The sequence below is a fragment of the Poecilia reticulata genome, linkage group LG6 (genome assembly GCF_000633615.1).
Source record: "Poecilia reticulata strain Guanapo linkage group LG6, Guppy_female_1.0+MT, whole genome shotgun sequence".
Lineage (NCBI taxonomy): Eukaryota > Metazoa > Chordata > Actinopteri > Cyprinodontiformes > Poeciliidae > Poecilia > Poecilia reticulata.
In genome coordinates this window covers 12,834,481-12,853,969 of record NC_024336.1, presented here as the reverse complement: position 1 = coordinate 12,853,969, position 19,489 = coordinate 12,834,481, and the positions used below count along the sequence as shown (strand labels likewise).

The following is a 19,489-nucleotide window of genomic DNA, read 5'->3' as shown; positions in this document are numbered from 1 at the left end:
TAAAGGTGGAGGCGATGGTTGACAACAGACACGTAAGTCACGTTATTGATCGGATTTTACGGCGCCACCTTAAATCCTTGAACTTCACATTTTAAAGGAAAAAAAGAGCAACGCGACTTGGATGTAACGAGTAACGCGACAGTTTTGTAGAAATGTAGTGAAGTAGAAAGTACAGATACTTRCTGTAAAATGTAGTGGAGTAAAAGTAGAAAGTATCCATTATTAAATCTACTTAAGTAAAGTACAGATACACAAAAATTGTACTTAAGTACAGTAACGAAGTACTTGTACTTCGTTACTTCCCACCACTGGTGGGAGAAAACCCAAATGAAGGCAAATAACCCATGTTTCTAACAAAACAATGTCAGACAAAATCAAATTCTAGGTCCAAAAATAAGATTAAGATTTAACATTAAGATTTCACAGAGAGAAAATTGATGAGCATTTATTGAATCTACATGTGAATGTGAAGGTGAAGTTGACCATATGGATCAGTGGACACAAGTAAATCAATGTTTTTTAATGGCAATGTGCCATTATTTCATAGCTCTTCCACAGAGATTCCCTAAGGACTCTCATTACTCCAATCACATCAAATTCACCACTTCCTTCTAGAAATCCTGTCTAGCCACAGATCATACCACTAAATCATCTCCTAATGACTTTTCTCCATTCAAATGTAAAGGTTATGTTAACCTCCGGGTTAACCACGCACAGGGAACGTATTAAGAAGAACCATCGGATTTATTGAGCAAACCTTTCTATCCAGGATAAAAAGTTACCAATGTTAAAAAAGTCCTAATAAAAAAAGTCTAAGCAGATCGATGTGTCTAGCATGCAGTTATTTTACTTAACAGTGCGATTAATTCTCCCCGATTTTTAAAAAAACATGTCGACCTAATTACTACAGCATTCTAAAGGTAGTACATATTTTCTGCCAATGTTAGAAATAAACAAACTTCTTAAGATTCTATTACATTAAGCAAGAAATGTGAAAGGAACATGTTGGACTTGCTCTGAGCTTTTTCACTGCGTGTTATTGTGCCGCTCTGGTGTCCCTTTATAGTTTCCTTTTTGGAGAGGAGAAAGCAGTTTGCTCTCTGTAGCTGACTGATAAATAAACTATAAACAAGGAGGAAGTGCCTAAAATATTTATTATCTCTGTTATAGCAAGCATGAAATTTCACTGTGAATAAACACAAAGTAGACGAGTGCAAAAATATTCAGCTCTTACATCAACGATAATTAAACATTCATTTAATCAACAACCCTGTTTAATTTGGACGTATTCTGCTGTCACAGCAATGCATTGCATAGAAGAAAATATGTTACTGTGTGGAGTATGTGATGCACAAATGCTCTATCGATTTGAATTTTATGTAATTATAAAATGTAAATCAGGTCAGGTGCTTTTGGTTATATAACACTTGCTACTTMATTTACTTTTCAAGCTTTCTAAACTTTTTTTTTCCCTAAAAACATTTTAGAGAAATGTATTGTTTTTCATGTTCCTGAAAATGCCCGCTTGCTATTACCCACACTCACATCGAACAACAGACCAGCTGGTCCTGAATCATTGTGGCATCTGCACAGCGCAGGGGGAATTGAGCTGCTAAATCARGAGAGGCTCAGCTGAACTAACCCTAACCTATTTTTTTTTTTTGTGCACTTTAAGTGCAGCAATGACTGTGTTTGATTCCATTTCTGCTCATAATGGGAAAAATAAAATAAAACTGATCACGAATGTGAGGTAATTTTATTTAAATATCTTTTTGAAACACTAGTAAATTAACAAAATCTATCAAGTCTACATCAAACAGGAGGGAGGAAATACAACATAACATATTTTTTTAGAAATACAAAATGGTATTGCAGAAAAAGTAGAATGCTACACTTACTGTACATGTTACATAAATATTTACACTAATTTAACATTTATGCAATGTCGTCAAATTTTCCTTAAGTATTTTTATTTTACCTTTAACATTTTTTTATTAAACAGTGTTGTGTTGATGGAATTCAGCTGGAGAAAGAAATATGGCTTTAAAGCTTATAGACGATAAAGTTGCAAAAACTGCTTTGTCACTATAAAATAATTGTGTAGTTACCCATGTATGCAATCAGTATTGTTTTCACTTCCCAAGGTATAAACATACAGATGAAAAAAAGAAAAAAAGTGTAAAGGTTTGGAAACATTTGGATAATTAGTCAGACATCAAATTGGCAGAACTTTGTCAGAACCTCATTTAGGGCAGCAACTTTACATTTCTGTGTCCCACTAGTTTCACCCTTAACCCCATTCTTAGATGTACAGAAGAAGTTTGTTTATAAAAATATTCATGTCTTGYCCCTCTTCTTCGCCTTCACACTGCCCTAATTACCCTCCCTCTGCTCTTTCTCTCTTTGTCTTCCTCTCTGTCCCTGTGGTGTCTCCTGTTTCTATTCTTCTTCATGTCCTGTATGTGTTTCCATTTGCCATGTCCTAAACTTTTCCCTCTCATCCTGGACGCCCTCTTATCCAGCCAAAGTGAATCGCAGTACTCTTCYAAGGAGTGGAAGGGAGAGCTCATTACTCTCAAATAGTCCTTGTAACGTTGACGGGCCTCTGCGTTATGGTGCAGCTCTACGACGTCTTCGCTGAGCTTTGGTTTTTTGTCAAGTTGTCCGTGTGTGAGAAGCTGCAGCGTGAGACGAAGGAGAGTGTGTGTGAAGTGTGTGTGTTCCTGAGCCACACAGAAGTATATGCCAACGTCAGAGGCATGGAGGGAGCGAATTAGAAGTCCTCGGTCTGTGTGGACAACACGATCGTCCAGCCTGACCTGGGAGGAAAAAACAAACATGACAGAGACTCATCAGAGAGATTGAGATGAAAAGATCACATCTGTTTTCAAATAAAGAAAACTCAAGAATCCTTCTGCTATAAAAAAAAAAAAATAGAAATACTCAATATGGTATTAAGTTTGAAAGTGTATGTAATCTAAAAAAAAAAATCTATTTCTGTAATTTTGCTTTTGTGATACACATGAGTTTCCAACTACATTTATTATGGACAACAACAACCTGATATCAAAATATTGCTTAAATACAATCTGTCAGATAACRATRATGAACAATGGTAAAAGATCTCAAACACAAGGCAATATGCCCTGATTTGAAGAAATTCAAGAAGAAAAAAATAAGTCTCCTTATGACCCATCTCAGCATGAGAAGGGCCTAAAGACTTTGGGACTGAAATGAGCCACTGTGAAAGTCATTATTGTCAAATGAAGAAAACGTGGAAAAATGTGGGAACWTTTCCAGAATTAGCCCAAGCCTAGCAAATTAGATCCAACATTGTGTTGATGACTCATCCAAGAGCTCAGAATAGAAACCTGGACATCTACAGCAGTTCAGTMTTTCGGATTCTGCCATTCTTTACCAACCAGATGATTAATCACGTGGCATTGCTTCTGTTTCAACTTGAAGCAATGCAGCAGTGTTAAGATGACCATGAAGGAGCATGAGAAACCAGTGCGTGYGTGTGTGTGTGTGTGTGCACTGTGTTACTGCTTGTGCATGTCTGACTTCTTTAAAAGTAAACATCCATAGTCCTCCTGTGACTATTTGAAGTTATAAGTAACATGAATTTTATGTGTGTGACAGATTTGTTTTTCCTTGTGAATGTTAGTGTCTACAGTTCACTGCAAAGGTATTCACACCCATTAAACATTTATACAGTTTTCTGTTCCCGCTGAAAAAACGTGATTGACATTAACAAAGGAAACACTGAATGTCAAAGTTATATTTTTCCTTCCATTTACCAAATCTTTATGCACTGATTTGTGTTGGTGTGTGACATAAATCACAATAAAATACATACAGTACATATTTGCAGCCACTGAAGGGCTGTAAATATATATGACATGTGTTATATTACCTACTCCATCACATTGCCGTGTTCTAATACACTGCAGTGACTTGGCAAAACGTGAGTTTTTTTCCGAACATATAAAAGTCTTTCTCAATTTAAAACAATCCAATCAGCGTTTATGTGCTCATTTTGGGTCTTTTAAGCTTCTCCACAGTCCGAAATAAAGGCATCCGTGACTAAGAAACGGCACCAGACATTTAAACTCACCCAGATGGTCTGTTTTATTTGCGTATATTTGTACCATGGTGTGTGATTTAACCACTCCAAAAATAATGGCAATGCAGCACATCAAAGTAACAATTCTGCATTGAAGACACACCCAGATGCATATTTGTATTTTCTTTTAGTTACCCTGACACCTTAAGTATCAAATTAAATTCACATGTTGTAAAAGAGGGCAAGCCTTGATTTAATGAACACGGCATGCATTTTATCATTATCCATGCCTTTCTCACKAGTTATTTTTTAATGGTAAAATATTTCAGACTCCAGGGGGTGAACATACACACTTGCAAGGATGTTGTGAGTGTGACAGCTACATTTCTTCAGTTAATATCTTTAATAACCTTAGTGGTGGGATAAAAACAAGAGTGAGCATTACATTGCAGGTGCAGACTGCAGCTGGCTGAGGATGTCTCCATCAAAACACAGAGGGGAAAACACAGAGAGAAGCTGTCTAGACAACATGAAAGATACGAGAAAACCAAGTCTACAAACTGAGCAGCATCATRATAGAAAGTGTGAGGTGATTAGGGTGGGATAGAAATGTAAGGCTTAWAGTGGAAATTGGTCAGAATACAGAAAAACAGAGGAGGAGGAAAATATTAAACTTAGATACTGTAGATAAGAATTTTATAAACACAACAWAGGGAAGCTGCTACTGTTATGGTTACAGCCTCTGAATAGGACAGTGGTGCGCCTGATGGTAATGATTTAGATGTTGGACTTTGAGACGAACTGTCGGAAATCTGAGGTCTGCTTCTTATTTCAGCGTCTCTTTTACCAAAGGTTTCACAATTACATCCTTTCAAGAATGTAATTGTCTGTGAATTTCACTTTTTCCTTTCACTCAATTTCCCATTAAGTTCTTTGACAAAGTCCTTTGTGAACAGCCAGCTTGTTTAGCAGTAAACTTTTGTGACTCACTTTGTAGATGAGCCACATGCYGTGTTGTTGAYGTGGCAGCTACACACTGTCAAGTCAAGATTTTCTTCCTAAAATGGTTGAGGCATAGCCACAATATGTTCTGTTAAAAATCCTTTTTTACTGAACTTAGGTCATTTWWAAAATTTCTAACATATGTGAGTGGTTTCTGTTGAACGTAATTGTTTGTTTTAGTCAGTTAAATAAACATACATTCATTCAATGGCTGCTGGAATTTTAGTCTGAAGGAGATCTAAGGTTTTAGTATTTTATTCTTAAAACATTTATTGTTGCATTAAATATTTMATTTGCACATTATGATAAATAAAACACAAAAGAAACCTGGCTGTTGCAAAACTAACCAATTCTCTGAATTAATATTATGTGYTTCATTTAATCTTTACTTYGTTCTATAACTTAGAGGATCTTCACAGGAAGACTTTGAATATACACCATTACTTTGGTGCAACAGGTCAACTATCACTGCATTCCTAGACAAAAACATAGTAAACATCCCTTTATGTGAACTACCCTAAAACACATGGCTGTGCATTGTGAGTGTTTTGTTATGGTTTCCGCTGTGGGGTTGCAAAGATAAATACAGAGACAGACAAACACACCAAAGACAAAAGAACAAGGTGTTTTCCTTAGTCAGAGTATGTAAGGCAGGAGTCCATTGCACCTGTCTGGACTTAGATTCTCTCCTGAGACATAAAGCCAAAAGCAGACAACTGAGAGGGTAAATTAGAAGAAAAGAAAATTGGAGTCAGAGATGAGGAGTGTGTAAGTTAGCCAGCAGGAGGGCCATTAACAATGGGAGAAACAAGACTTTAAATGTTTGGACAGGAGAAAGAAGGGCTGAATAAATATATCTTTGTTGTTTCAGTGAAGGAAAGTATAGCTAATGAGTCTATTTCTACAAATTAAATCATCTTTTCCACCTCATGTTTTTCTTTGCACCTCTGCTTGTCTTAAATCTTTATGACCAAGAGTTTTAGAACACAGTTGGAAAACAGCTGTTGGATTCCCAATTGAAGCCAAAGRCAACTCACATGTTGGAATACTTTGCATGCAAAGTAGTTTCTGACAATTTTAGGTTTTCCTCGTCTGCAGTTCTTAAAATAGGCATTTAAACCATTGTATAAGAGCTTTYTGTTTAGGTAAAAAATATATAATTATACATATATTTTTGGATTTTCTAGTTAAATACAAAGTCTGTAATGCTTCCCTATCAGACTTAAAGAAAAACTTCTGAACATAAACTTTCATATATTCTACTTAAAAATAATAGATCTTTTAAGTATGGGCTTTTTCCCTCTTTGGAGTTTTTATCATGTTCCACGTCAACTAGTTTCTACTAATAATATCAGTTATTTCGATTTCTTGTCTAAACAGTACATCTTTGTTGTTGATTTGAAAACCATGTTTTTACAGAGGGAAATTTTTTAGTTGTGAGTTGTGCCTYTTTGGTCTCAATCAAACTAATCCAAAGGATTAATTTCTTATCTGCCAGAAGGGCTGGGCATATCAATCTACATATTGATATGAGTACCAAGGTGAGTGGTGGTTAACACTTTTATTTGCAGCTTCTCTTCTATACAGGTCCTTCTAAAAAAAATTGCATATTGTGATGAAGTTAATTATTTTCCATAATGTAATGATAAAAATTAAACTGTCATATATTTTAGATTCATTGCACACCAACTGAAATATTTCAGGTATTTTATTGTTTTAATACTGATGATTTTGGCATACAGCTCCTAAAAACCAAAATTCCTATCTCAAAAAATTAGCATATTTCATCCGACCAATAAAAGAAAAGCGCTTTAATACCAAAAAAGTCAACCTTCAAATAATTATGTTCAGTTATGCACTCGATACTTGGTCAGAAATCCTTTTGCAGCCTTCAATACRGTGTGGTATGGAGGCAATCAGCCTGTGGCACTGCTGAGGTGTTATGGAGGCCCAGGATGCTTGGATAGCGGCCTTAAGCTCATCCAGAGTTTTGGGTCATGCGTCTCTCAACTTTCTCTTCACAATATCCCACAGATTCTCTATGGGGTTCAGGTCAGGAGAGTTGGCAGGCCAATTGAGTACAGTAACACCATGGTCAGTAATACCAGTGGTTTTGGCACTGTGAGCAGGTGCCAGGTTGTGCTGAAAAATTATATCTACATCTCCATAAAGCTTTTCAGCAGATGGAAGCATGAAGTGCTTCAAAATCTCCTGATAGCTGCTGCATTGACCCTGCCCTTGATAAAACACAGTGGACCGACACCAGCAGCTGACATGGCTCCCCAGACCATCACTGAGTGTGGGTACTTAAAACTGGACTTCTGGCATTTTGGCATTTCCTCCTCCCCAGTCTTCCTCCAGACTCTGGTACCTTGATTTCTGAATGACATGCAAAATTTGCTTTCATCCAAAAAAAGTACTTTGGACCACTGAGCAACAGTCCAGTGCTGCTTCTCTGCAGCCCAGGTCAGGCTCTTCTGCCGCTGTTTCTGGTTCAAAAGTAACTTGACCTGGGGAATGCAGCACCTGTAGCCCATTTCCTGCACACGCCTGTGCATGGTGGCTCTGGATGTTTCTACTCCAGACTCAGTCCACTGCTTCCACAGGTCCCCCAAGGTCTGGAATCGGCCCTTCTCAACAATCTTCCTCAGGGTCCGGTCACCTCTTCTCGTTGTGCAGCGTTTTCTGCCACACTTTTTCCTTCCCACAGACTTCCCACTGAGGTTCCTTGATACAGCACTCTGGGAACAGCCTATTGGTTCAGAAATGTCTGTGTCTTACCCTCTTGCTTGAGGGTGTCAATGATGGCCTTCTGGACATCAGTCAGGTCAGCAGTCTTACCCATGATTGAGGTTTTGAGTAATGAACCAGGCTGGGAGTTTTTAAAARCCTCAGGAATCTTTTGCAGGTGTTTAGAGTTACTTYRTTGATTCAGATGATGAGGTTAACTGCTTGTTCAGAGAACCTTTTCATGATATGCTAATTTTTTGAGAYAGGRATTTTGGGTTTTCATGAGCTGTATGCCAAAATCATCAGTATTAAAACAATAAAAGACCTGAAATATTTCAGTTGGTGTGCAATGAATCTAAAATATATGACAGTTTAATTTTTATCATTACATTATGGAAAATAATGAATTTTATCACAATATGCTATTTTTTGAGAAGGACCTGTATATTCAGCAAATTCCTTGAATTTCCTCAAGTAGTTCATGTCAGCACATACACAGGAATTAAAATGTGACGTCTTACCAGGATGTCATACCTTTGTAATGTTTGTGCTCAAACATTACAAAGGTATGTTTTCTTTTAAATTCAGCCTGTTCAATTCCCTCATAAGCACAGCTTCATTCCGACACTGTCTGCACAAACAGTACACCTCTCTGTCTCTCTCGGCTTTCACAATATAATATGTGACCAGAGTTGTCATTATAACATACCGATTAAAGCCATCAGGCAGTGGGAAAAAAAATGTTACTGAAACTGAAAAAAAAGTATTTTATTTCTATTTGTGTCATTTTATAGTTAAAATGCTTTTATTTGCCTAATATATATTTATTACAACTGTAAATAACTAACTGAAGTCAAACCACTAAATAATTCATTGATAGCAATATTTCAGGGAAAAAGCATCAGTATCGAAATCCGTATCAGTGATACTATTTCTGTATTTAMTTGGTATCGGTCAGATACTTAGTAATACAGCAACACACAACACACGCACACCTATCTGCAAGATCCAGATCATTGACAAAATAAGTAGTGGCAGTAAAATGTTGATTAAAATTCACTTTCATAATACAGTTTTGCACATTTCACTTCTGCTTCATTATCCCTTTGGGTGCGTCTGGTTAAAGTAAGTCATTCCTTACCTCCCTCAAGGACAGGAAAGGTGCAAAAAATTATGGAAAGTCATAAATACCCATAAACGTCAACTACACAGGGAGTGATGAAAACTGTAGCCAAGTGTTCAACACTCTGACTTCAGAGCCAGAGAGGCTGAAGTCAAATATAAAGTTTCTGTATACTGTAACATTCTTTTGTAAGCTATAATTGTCTTTGGCCCAATAACGTCCATGCTTTCTGATCCACCAGCAAAAGAAAAAAGAACTGAGGTACATCCAAAGAAAGCAATAATGGCTGTCTTCAGAAATCTTAGAGAAAGAGGAGTAAGTTGGGAAGACATTAAACTGTTCATGCCAGAGTGTTTGGCTGGTTTGTGCAAAAATCTGTGGATTATTATGAGCACTGACCTCTTCCCTGCGTTCAGATCCCAATTTTTGCATGTACCACCGGATTTGGGCCTGTTGAGACTTTGGGATGCATTCAAGGAAGGTGGAGTTGTTCTGAACTCCAAAAAGAACTCTCTCCTCCACGTTGCCGCCACCGTGACCTGAAAACGTAAAACAAAAATAGGTAATTATCCAACTGTGAATCWTWTTAATTAWTCTACCTRCATTGTAGCAAGTGAATAATGTGCATAGTGGGAAACATTGTTAATGTGATCTACAACACACGTCTCCAAGCAGAATAAAGTCTACATACTGTCTTCTGTGTCCCAGCACTGAATGGCAGGATCTCCATTTTTAATGTCCTGTCTTCTGGAACGTCTGAAAAGCAAAGACAAATACATTCATCTACATTCGTTAAGCTTTATGCAGTCATGTACAAAAATGATTTGTACCTTTCTTGTAGTTTATGGCTTGGTGTTACAGGAAATTTAAATCTCCTTCTTAGTAGATCTTACAATTTCACAARTGTGAAAGYAGAAAAACGCAGTGATCATGTACACAAATCGACACATTTGTTGATAAAGCTAAACTGATAGATTTACATTGGCATCCCTTTTTGCTTATTTTATACAAATTATATTTGCTTTACAAACAGTTCTAAGATGGCTTTGCTTCTCTGTGCACGGTCCTGCGGTCATTGAATGGTAATCCAGAACAATCAAGCCTGGGACACACCAGTTAGCCTAGTGCTAGTTAGCCTAGCAGYCATGTTTTGGATYATGGGAGGAAGCCGCAGCACCTGGATAGAATCCACATGGGGAGAACAAGCAAATTCCAYGCAGTAAGACCCCAGGCAAGGATGRCAAACCWGAATGCAAAATAAACACCAAAKGTTTTACAGTCACAACTCAATTTGTTTCCTTTATTATTTATAAAAGGTATGCAGGTGTATTTTTTMTTTACTGAAGAAGCTGCATTTCATTTACTTGTATTCTGATTTGGCATGGTTGAATTATGTCACTGTGAATCTTCAAACCTAGAAACCTAATTAACACTTAATCTGCCCAAGTCTTTTTGTTGTTTCAGTTTTGACTGCTGCTGCGGTTTCTTTAAATTACATCTGTTGACAGTTWKATGCGTCTCTTTGTCCTCCCGCTCTGTACTTGTAACAGAGGAGTGTTGTCAAGTGAAGGAGAAAAATAGGAAAAGTCCCCTCTTACAAGCGTAAAAGCCTGTGATTTGTGGGGTGGGGGGTGGGGGAGCACCCCCATTGTTGAATGAGAATGACTTCAGTCATTGTCATTCAACAATGACTTCAGTGCTGTTATGAAGTAAAATGTATTTCATAAATGCAGAATTCCAGCTTGACTGCATTTGTGGAGCAGAAAAGATGAACTTCTGATGAAGATTATAATGGTGAACTATTCTGTATTGTTTAAATACTGTAAAGCATTCTAATATAAACAGATTAAAATCCAAACATTACTTTGACTTAAGAATGTTCCCATTGGACATGCTCCTTCCCTCCTTCCTTCCTACCTTAAATATCCCTACTGGAGGTTAGGAGAAATTTCATAACAGCTGTCTTCCTACCAGGGCCGTTTTATGGGGAACATTTTAACACTGATCATTTTTTAGCAGTAACTGCAGTGGAAACAGTGGCATTTACAGAACTGCCCCAGGATAAGATTCCTGAAGTAGAAATGTTACTTCAATATGTTTAATTCTATTTCTTTTTCTGTCAAACAGCTTCACAGGAAATAATTCTGAAATTTCACACCAGACAAGAATTTACTTGTCCTCTTTTGTGATGTTGCTCACTTGGACTCCCTTAGTTTATATTGTTTCTTCCTCCACTTCCTCCTGGGACATCTGTAGCACATAATCACTTAAGATCTACTTTCAAAGATCAGGGGAAACCAAGAAAGCAGGGCCTCCACTAATTCCAAAACAAAAACAGCATCCCCACGGTCTAATAATAAGGCAGTGTGACCCATAACTGTTGGGTCTTGTTTCTGYAGAGTTTAGACACATGYATGAAAGGACAAATAACAAAAACATGGGAAAACGACATACACAGCTTGTTTAACAATGGTGACACTGAGAYGGGGTGCGGAATAAATTRTGGAAACAAAATTCTAATTCTAACCAAAGCATTTTTAGAGGACACATCAAAAAAAGTKTCTCTCTACAAAACAATTTGCTCGTACCAAAAAGATCTAATAAAAACATAAAGCACAACATGAGATTTTCAGAARATCCCAAGCTAAACAACAATTCTTTCAAGAACACAAACATGTACCGGAAAAAAAAAACTACGTATGAACTGCACAGCTGCATCTCATTTCCCACCTCTTAGATGCCGGGACATATCGGGAGCATGTGTGTCCATCCCACGCGCAGTAGGGGTCTCGTGCTAGGCAGCATTCAGCACAGGCCTGGCCATACAGGTGACATCTGCTGAGGGAAACTTGAGCGAGACCTTCCCTGGAACCCACGTAYAGTTGCTGCTAAAATCAAACACAACATTATTGTAGAATTTGTTTAAAAAAAAAAAAAGAAGCTATATAAGGTTCCTGTAAGATGTTACCATTCAGTCATTTTTGGCATAAACACAATGTTAATTTGGGCCTTTAAATGGTTTATTTCAACTGCTGTCTTTCCACATTGAAATAACATTTTATATATAAATGAAAAAAAGCCAGAGTAGTGTTGACATTTGCACCATTGAAGAATGATGAGATATTTTTTAAGAAGTTATGTGAATAATCAGGGTTTCCTGAAGCACTTAAAAGCTGAATGCAAATTCAACATTTGCATTCAACAAATGCTGAATGGGAATAACAGCATTTGCACCAGTCTGATGGTTGACGAACCTAAATAACAGAGTAAACTAAATGTTTTTGTTCTTTAGCTGATGTGTTTCTTATTCAGTAATTTAGCAGCAKAAATTGTTTTTAAATTGAAAATGTTGATTATTTTATTTATCGATTGCTTTTATTCATCTTCATGTTTTCTTTAGGCCGTTTTGCAGTCATAACTCAAACGGGTTTAATCCCGTAAGCCTCTGATGTTCCCATAACTGCATCTGCTTTCACTGGCAGTTTGTTATATTTGAAAATGAGAAGTTCCTTGAGATGCTAGATGAGTCAGTTCCTTAAGACCTGAAATTATCAGTGATTGGGGGAATTTTTCTCCCATATCAGAGGACTTTGTAAAAACAGGAGAGCTGCCCTGAGAATTATGACAGTTTTTGAAATGTGATTTAGTGTTAGAAGCTGAAAAGTGTAATAACTATTTTATTCTTTAATCATGCGGATTAGATATCTGTGAACAATAATTTGCTTTATATTTGATATTGCAGAAAATGACATAACAAATGATATTTGAGATTTTCACTTCAACTCATGTTCTAATATTTCTGAAATTGAAGTTGTGGAACAGTTTTCTTGTRCAAGACAAAGAGACCATAAAAAGTGCAACAATGTTTTATTTTATGTTTTTTTTCTTTAATATTCATATATAGGTTGTTATCTATGGGGTGCTGGTCGTAGGCATGAAACTTAGATATTTCCACCAAAATTATGCCAGAAAGTTATTGATAACTGTTAAAACTRTGGCCAAGATGAAATKTACTRTTGACGTAGAGGAAAGCACTGTTTTTTTCCTCTGTCATGTAATGAGCTATTTCTKTCAAAAGCTGGRAATTTTTGTGGTAATTACAAAGAAAAATGGCATCACTAAAGTAACTTTTTTAACTAAGCACAACTACAAAACAGAGCACTTTGTATCCGATATTAGGGTGTCTGTTAGTTACTAATTGTATGTTACAATTTATTATTAGCTTCAAAATGCCAACAAATGCAACTCAAAGGATACGGCCTGACATGTCTGGAAACAACAACAGGCAGGCACAAACAGGTCAGACAGTGTTCAGGATTAATAGCAGTTGTGATTGGGGCTGAAGTGTCTACTGACACCTCTGACCCCAATGCAATTAGATGGAAGAGTGAAAGAGCTGCAGGAGAAGGAGGACAGTCTAACGCAGTGTCAACCTGAATGCATGTGTAAGCAAAGGGCAAATAAAAAAGCTCGTCTTGTGACACATCAGGCATGCGTCATGAGACATACGGAATGCGTGAGGTGTGAATTATCGAAAGGGCGAACAGAAATGTGATGTAGACACACTGATGTAAGGCTGTGAGGGCAACATGGGTAATGTACCTTTTTAGAAGAAATCTCCAATGTTAAGATGGGAGATGAAACCTGAAGAAACAAGATSGGAAAACACCTCAAAAACACTGCGGCATTGGTTTAAGGAAAAAATAATAGGTGATGTTGTTGAATATACAAAAGGCATGACAATTAGAAAGGCAGGGCAACCATGTTGTGGTTTTATGAGACAGCTGCTCCACTGACAACCACAAAATTACTACAATATGTCTGAAAGCAAATCTTTTTTTATATTTGTGTGTCAAAGGTTAAGATGTATATCTCACCTGGAAGACCTGGAGCTCCTCAAGAATCACTTCCTCTGTTGACCACTTCTCTTGAGTGATGCTCACCACCTTCAGAACAGAACCAGCATCTGCAGCAGAGACAGAAATNCCTGAGAATTATGACAGTTTTTGAAATGTGATTTAGTGTTAGAAGCTGAAAAGTGTAATAACTATTTTATTCTTTAATCATGCGGATTAGATATCTGTGAACAATAATTTGCTTTATATTTGATATTGCAGAAAATGACATAACAAATGATATTTGAGATTTTCACTTCAACTCATGTTCTAATATTTCTGAAATTGAAGTTGTGGAACAGTTTTCTTGTRCAAGACAAAGAGACCATAAAAAGTGCAACAATGTTTTATTTTATGTTTTTTTTCTTTAATATTCATATATAGGTTGTTATCTATGGGGTGCTGGTCGTAGGCATGAAACTTAGATATTTCCACCAAAATTATGCCAGAAAGTTATTGATAACTGTTAAAACTRTGGCCAAGATGAAATKTACTRTTGACGTAGAGGAAAGCACTGTTTTTTTCCTCTGTCATGTAATGAGCTATTTCTKTCAAAAGCTGGRAATTTTTGTGGTAATTACAAAGAAAAATGGCATCACTAAAGTAACTTTTTTAACTAAGCACAACTACAAAACAGAGCACTTTGTATCCGATATTAGGGTGTCTGTTAGTTACTAATTGTATGTTACAATTTATTATTAGCTTCAAAATGCCAACAAATGCAACTCAAAGGATACGGCCTGACATGTCTGGAAACAACAACAGGCAGGCACAAACAGGTCAGACAGTGTTCAGGATTAATAGCAGTTGTGATTGGGGCTGAAGTGTCTACTGACACCTCTGACCCCAATGCAATTAGATGGAAGAGTGAAAGAGCTGCAGGAGAAGGAGGACAGTCTAACGCAGTGTCAACCTGAATGCATGTGTAAGCAAAGGGCAAATAAAAAAGCTCGTCTTGTGACACATCAGGCATGCGTCATGAGACATACGGAATGCGTGAGGTGTGAATTATCGAAAGGGCGAACAGAAATGTGATGTAGACACACTGATGTAAGGCTGTGAGGGCAACATGGGTAATGTACCTTTTTAGAAGAAATCTCCAATGTTAAGATGGGAGATGAAACCTGAAGAAACAAGATCGGAAAACACCTCAAAAACACTGCGGCATTGGTTTAAGGAAAAAATAATAGGTGATGTTGTTGAATATACAAAAGGCATGACAATTAGAAAGGCAGGGCAACCATGTTGTGGTTTTATGAGACAGCTGCTCCACTGACAACCACAAAATTACTACAATATGTCTGAAAGCAAATCTTTTTTTATATTTGTGTGTCAAAGGTTAAGATGTATATCTCACCTGGAAGACCTGGAGCTCCTCAAGAATCACTTCCTCTGTTGACCACTTCTCTTGAGTGATGCTCACCACCTTCAGAACAGAACCAGCATCTGCAGCAGAGACAGAAATAAAAGTTTTATTTCTTATGGAAGCCATGCATATTGTGTGTATAGTTGATTTTATACYCAGTATATTCAGTCTTTGTCTAGACATGAGGATTTGCTGAGTCTATGTGATCCACTGCCCTCTGGTGTTTAAAAAAAAAGTCTCACCTGTTCCCAGGAACATGACCTCATATTGCCCATCATCTGCCATAACCCTGTCCACCACAATGTGAGTCAGGGAGTAATCCACTCGGACACGTGTGAAGACCGGTCGACCAGCCAGAGGGTAAACTGAGTGGTGCATCAGTGGGTGGAATCGAATAAAACTGATCACCTCATCTGGAAAGTCTTTGGTGGTTTTGATTCTTGGATCATACGTCTTACTGGGGCACTAAAAGAACAAGAGAAAAATGATTCCCCCCCTTTTTTTTWATTATTATTACAGATGTTTTGTTGGATATATTTTAAACTATTAAGAACATCCTTTCRTCACATTTCCYTATGTATGTCTCCATCTAGTGGTAAAAACGACAACTGCATGACACAATCTAATGTGAAACATCTGTGCATCCCCACTCCCCTGCTTTATTGTTTGCCATAGCTCATACTGAGYCCTCACTCAATTGTGCACCTGAGGTTTATAAAGCACCACATCCCCCAAGCATCCTGTTCACTGCCTTGATTAGAATTCTTAAACAAATTAAATGAGAACCTGATTAACATGTCATTTAACCTCGTGAAAGCCAAGGTTAGGTCATTTGTAATGACGCCGAGTAAGCAGATGATAACATACCCTGCAGCTTCTTCAGTGTTTCACGCTTTAATCCTCCACATTTAAATTCGGTAATGTTTATGATTTTGTAATTTAAAAGAAAGCTGTGGGGTGTTTTTGTTCCCCGACTTGTCCAAATAACATCTATAGCCAGGAAAGACCCAATTTTTCTTTCTGTAATCATCTATGTGTCGGACAACATACCGTTCCAGGACGGGGATATGGTATTCTCCCCTCRTATTCCACCCATCTGTGGTCGGGCCCCTCTTTGTGGGCGTATGGTCCATTGAACGCCGCCCTTATGTCTGCCATGCTATATACACATACTGCTGAGCCCCGGAAAATGGAACTTAAAGAAATGGTCAAATGCGGAACAATGTAAGCCAGGGGTGAAAGAAGACGTTTGTGAACATGAWACAAAACGTGACCTACCTGGAAGTAGAGAAGACTGCATACACTATGGGGTTTTTTTCATCTCTGGTAGGAAGCAGAAAGATGTCCTCTTCAAAAAAAAAAAGAAGAAATAAAAGAAGAGAAACACAAAGGTTATTTTAAATGACACCACTCTACAGCTTTCACCTGGAATCTATTATTGGCTACATCTACCACTGTGCATGTGCTGATTCAATTACTCATTAAATAAAATGCTCACAGAAAAACACTGTTAGAAGATAAAAAAGTCATTTTATTGTCCTGACTCACTTTTGAATCACATAGTCACTTACGGAGCTCATCAAAGTGTGTGTCCACACCATCTGGTCCTGGAATTGAACACACAAGCCTGGCTTTGAGGAAGGTGGTCCACTTATTGGTTAGACTCCGAAGCCCGCCGACATCATTCTGAAACACAACAGCAAGTAATCACAAAACCATGGTCTGATGTTCCATAATGCCATGAGGAACTTTTAATAGAGCTGTAGAGTCCAGGTGATCTTCATAGTGGAGGTGCACACAACTTCTGAMTTTGACTACTCTCACTATTTGTCTGAACAACATGCCTAGATATGTGCAAAGCCCTAAAAATGTTCTAATCTAATAAACAGATTAATAATTTAATTACTTACAAAGTTCTAATAGTATAATTTAATGTATTGTTTTACATTTGGATATAATGATATGAAGCACTAATGATTCTTTAAATGGTTATAGTGCATTGCCTTAAATGTTTAAGAATTAAAATCTGTAAAAATAACAATAATCCATCCATTTTCTTTACACCCTTGTCCCTTAATGGGGTYGGGAGGGKTGCTGGTGCCTATCTCCAGCTAACGTACCGGGCGAAAGGCGGGGTCACCCTGGACAGGTCGCCAGTCTGTCGCAGGGCAACACAGAGACACACAGGACAAACAACCATGTACACACACACTCACACCTATGGGCAATTTGGAGAGGCAAATTAACCTGACAGTCATGTTTTTGGACTGTGGGAGGAAACCGGAGTACCCGGAGAAAACCCACCGGAGAAAACCCACGCATGCACAGGGAGAACATGCAAACTCTATCCAGAAAGACCGGGGCCGGGAATTGAACCCAGAACCTTCTTGCTGCAAGGCAACAGCTCTACCAACTGCGCCGCTGTGCAGCCAATAATAATAGTAATAATAATAATAATTTAACATGTTGCAAATTCCCAAATATGCATTTCTTTATTTAGCTAATTTCTTCCTGGTTTCTGCGTAGCAGTGCATCATAACATACATAATGTAATTCACTTTTGCTTAACAGATAAATTTTAATGTCTGATTTGTTAACCTGTCAATGACAGAACAATTTCACAATCAAAGTTTTAGCCCCACCTGTTGACTGCAGTGGGTAGTGCTGGCACCAAAGTAAATTAATTCTGAGCTGTAGAACAGGACTATCAAATAAGTTTAAAAAATGTTGGCCTGAAGTCGACATCCTCTGCCGAATGTTAGACTCTAATTAGGCAGGCAACGTTAATTTCATGGTGCAGGACGATGAAAGAAGAATAAAACTGTTCATGACTTTTACACATAATGAATAAACATTTTATGAGACAAATTAAGTTATTTATTCATATATAACATACACTGACATATTTATTTACTCATTTGCAAATTTATTCCATTTCTAAGACGTACTAACTACCTCCAAATCAATGGTGCCCATGTCCAACGCAGCCGGATCAAATGACGGATTTCCTTCATTAACATGTCATGCAGCTCCGCACAGGCCTGATAGGCCAGAAATTAATTCATTTGTGTKGGAGAAGGGATACATCTAAAGGTTATAGCACAGTCAAAACCTGTATAGTAGCTTTCTAAGGACTGGACTTTGTTACCTCTGGTATAGATTTATAGCGATTCATTATATTTGGGCCTTCCTAGAACTGCTGCATAGTTAGTACTAATGAGACCCTTTATATAATTGTCATATTTAAGAACAAACTAAGAGGAAAAAAATAGAAGTGGAGMTTGTTTGAAGGGAGTTCTGAAATGAAAGCATTTTCTACAAAACAACTCATGTTTCATCTTTGCATGTGAMTTACTTTCCTCAAATTGCAATGTTTGACCGAGCTTTGCTTGGAGTTCTCAAGTGGGGCATGGAAAGGTAAGTGGATGAGTTATACAAGACGGATAGGGTTTGGTACATTCAAAAACAAGAATGTGGGTAAGTGTCCCCTTTCGAAAAATGCATGCACTTACGAAAGATGCTTCACATGGTGACCGTCATCAAAGTGAATTAATCTTAAGGGCCCTTAAGTATGTCCTTTCACATAGAAGAAAATAGTCATCCACCAATAAGGAATGTAAAGGTAAGAAAAAAGATGTAAGAAGTACTCCAGGGTATAAGATGGTGGGGAAAAAAAGAATCAAATAAGGTCATAATTCAAAAGAATCTCCTTTATATCCTTTCTGCCTGCCTYACAGAAGGCAGGCAATTGTTTTTTACCCAGAAAGCACATGGGCAAAAACCGTTAGTGAAACGGTCACTGGGACTGACTATTATATATTGCGGCGGAATATATACTATAATATATATACCGCGGAATGYGGCGTTCATAACAAACATATATGAAAACAAATCTGAATGCTCTCTGGTATTGTTCAGGGGGTGGCGGGCCGTAGTTTGAGGACCWCTGGTCTATTGCATTGGCCAATGCAACAACACAGGTCCCATCTGTGCAAATAARAGTTTTTTTATTGCACAAATGTCTGTCTAAAAAGAGCCGTTTAGCAAGAAAGCAAATATGAAAAGTAAAGCGTGTATTTRTATTTATCCAACATTTTTGAAAACCATGAGTAATTTTATGTCCATTTTAAAAATATGTCATCTTTTGTTGGTCTATCGAAAAAAATGATAGAACAACATCTATCAATAATGTGTGTTACAACGACATTTCTTACAACCACATTTGTGGTTGTAAGAGAGAAAAAAAACTCTCTTACAACCACAAATATATGGTTGTATATATATATATATGGGAGGAAACCGGATAT

The 19,489-nt window shown here is 37.4% G+C and overlaps 1 protein-coding gene across 1 annotated transcript in view; it reads right to left on the bottom strand.

Moving 5' to 3' along the window:
* Nucleotides 1-1,737: 1,737 nt before the first annotated feature.
* Nucleotides 1,738-19,489, bottom strand: part of sema3d (sema domain, immunoglobulin domain (Ig), short basic domain, secreted, (semaphorin) 3D) — a 36,736-nt gene continuing 18,984 nt past the window's right edge. The window contains exons 9-18 of the mRNA XM_017305161.1: nucleotides 16,754-16,878; nucleotides 16,461-16,530; nucleotides 16,233-16,377; nucleotides 15,425-15,647; nucleotides 15,174-15,262; nucleotides 14,899-14,940; nucleotides 11,652-11,809; nucleotides 9,613-9,677; nucleotides 9,321-9,460; nucleotides 1,738-2,819 (exon numbers count right to left, since the gene is read on the bottom strand). Coding sequence (XP_017160650.1) covers nucleotides 2,364-2,819; nucleotides 9,321-9,460; nucleotides 9,613-9,677; nucleotides 11,652-11,809; nucleotides 14,899-14,940; nucleotides 15,174-15,262; nucleotides 15,425-15,647; nucleotides 16,233-16,377; nucleotides 16,461-16,530; nucleotides 16,754-16,878 — 1,513 coding nt within the window. The 3' untranslated portion in view covers nucleotides 1,738-2,363. The remainder of the gene's footprint in view (nucleotides 2,820-9,320; nucleotides 9,461-9,612; nucleotides 9,678-11,651; nucleotides 11,810-14,898; nucleotides 14,941-15,173; nucleotides 15,263-15,424; nucleotides 15,648-16,232; nucleotides 16,378-16,460; nucleotides 16,531-16,753; nucleotides 16,879-19,489) is intronic.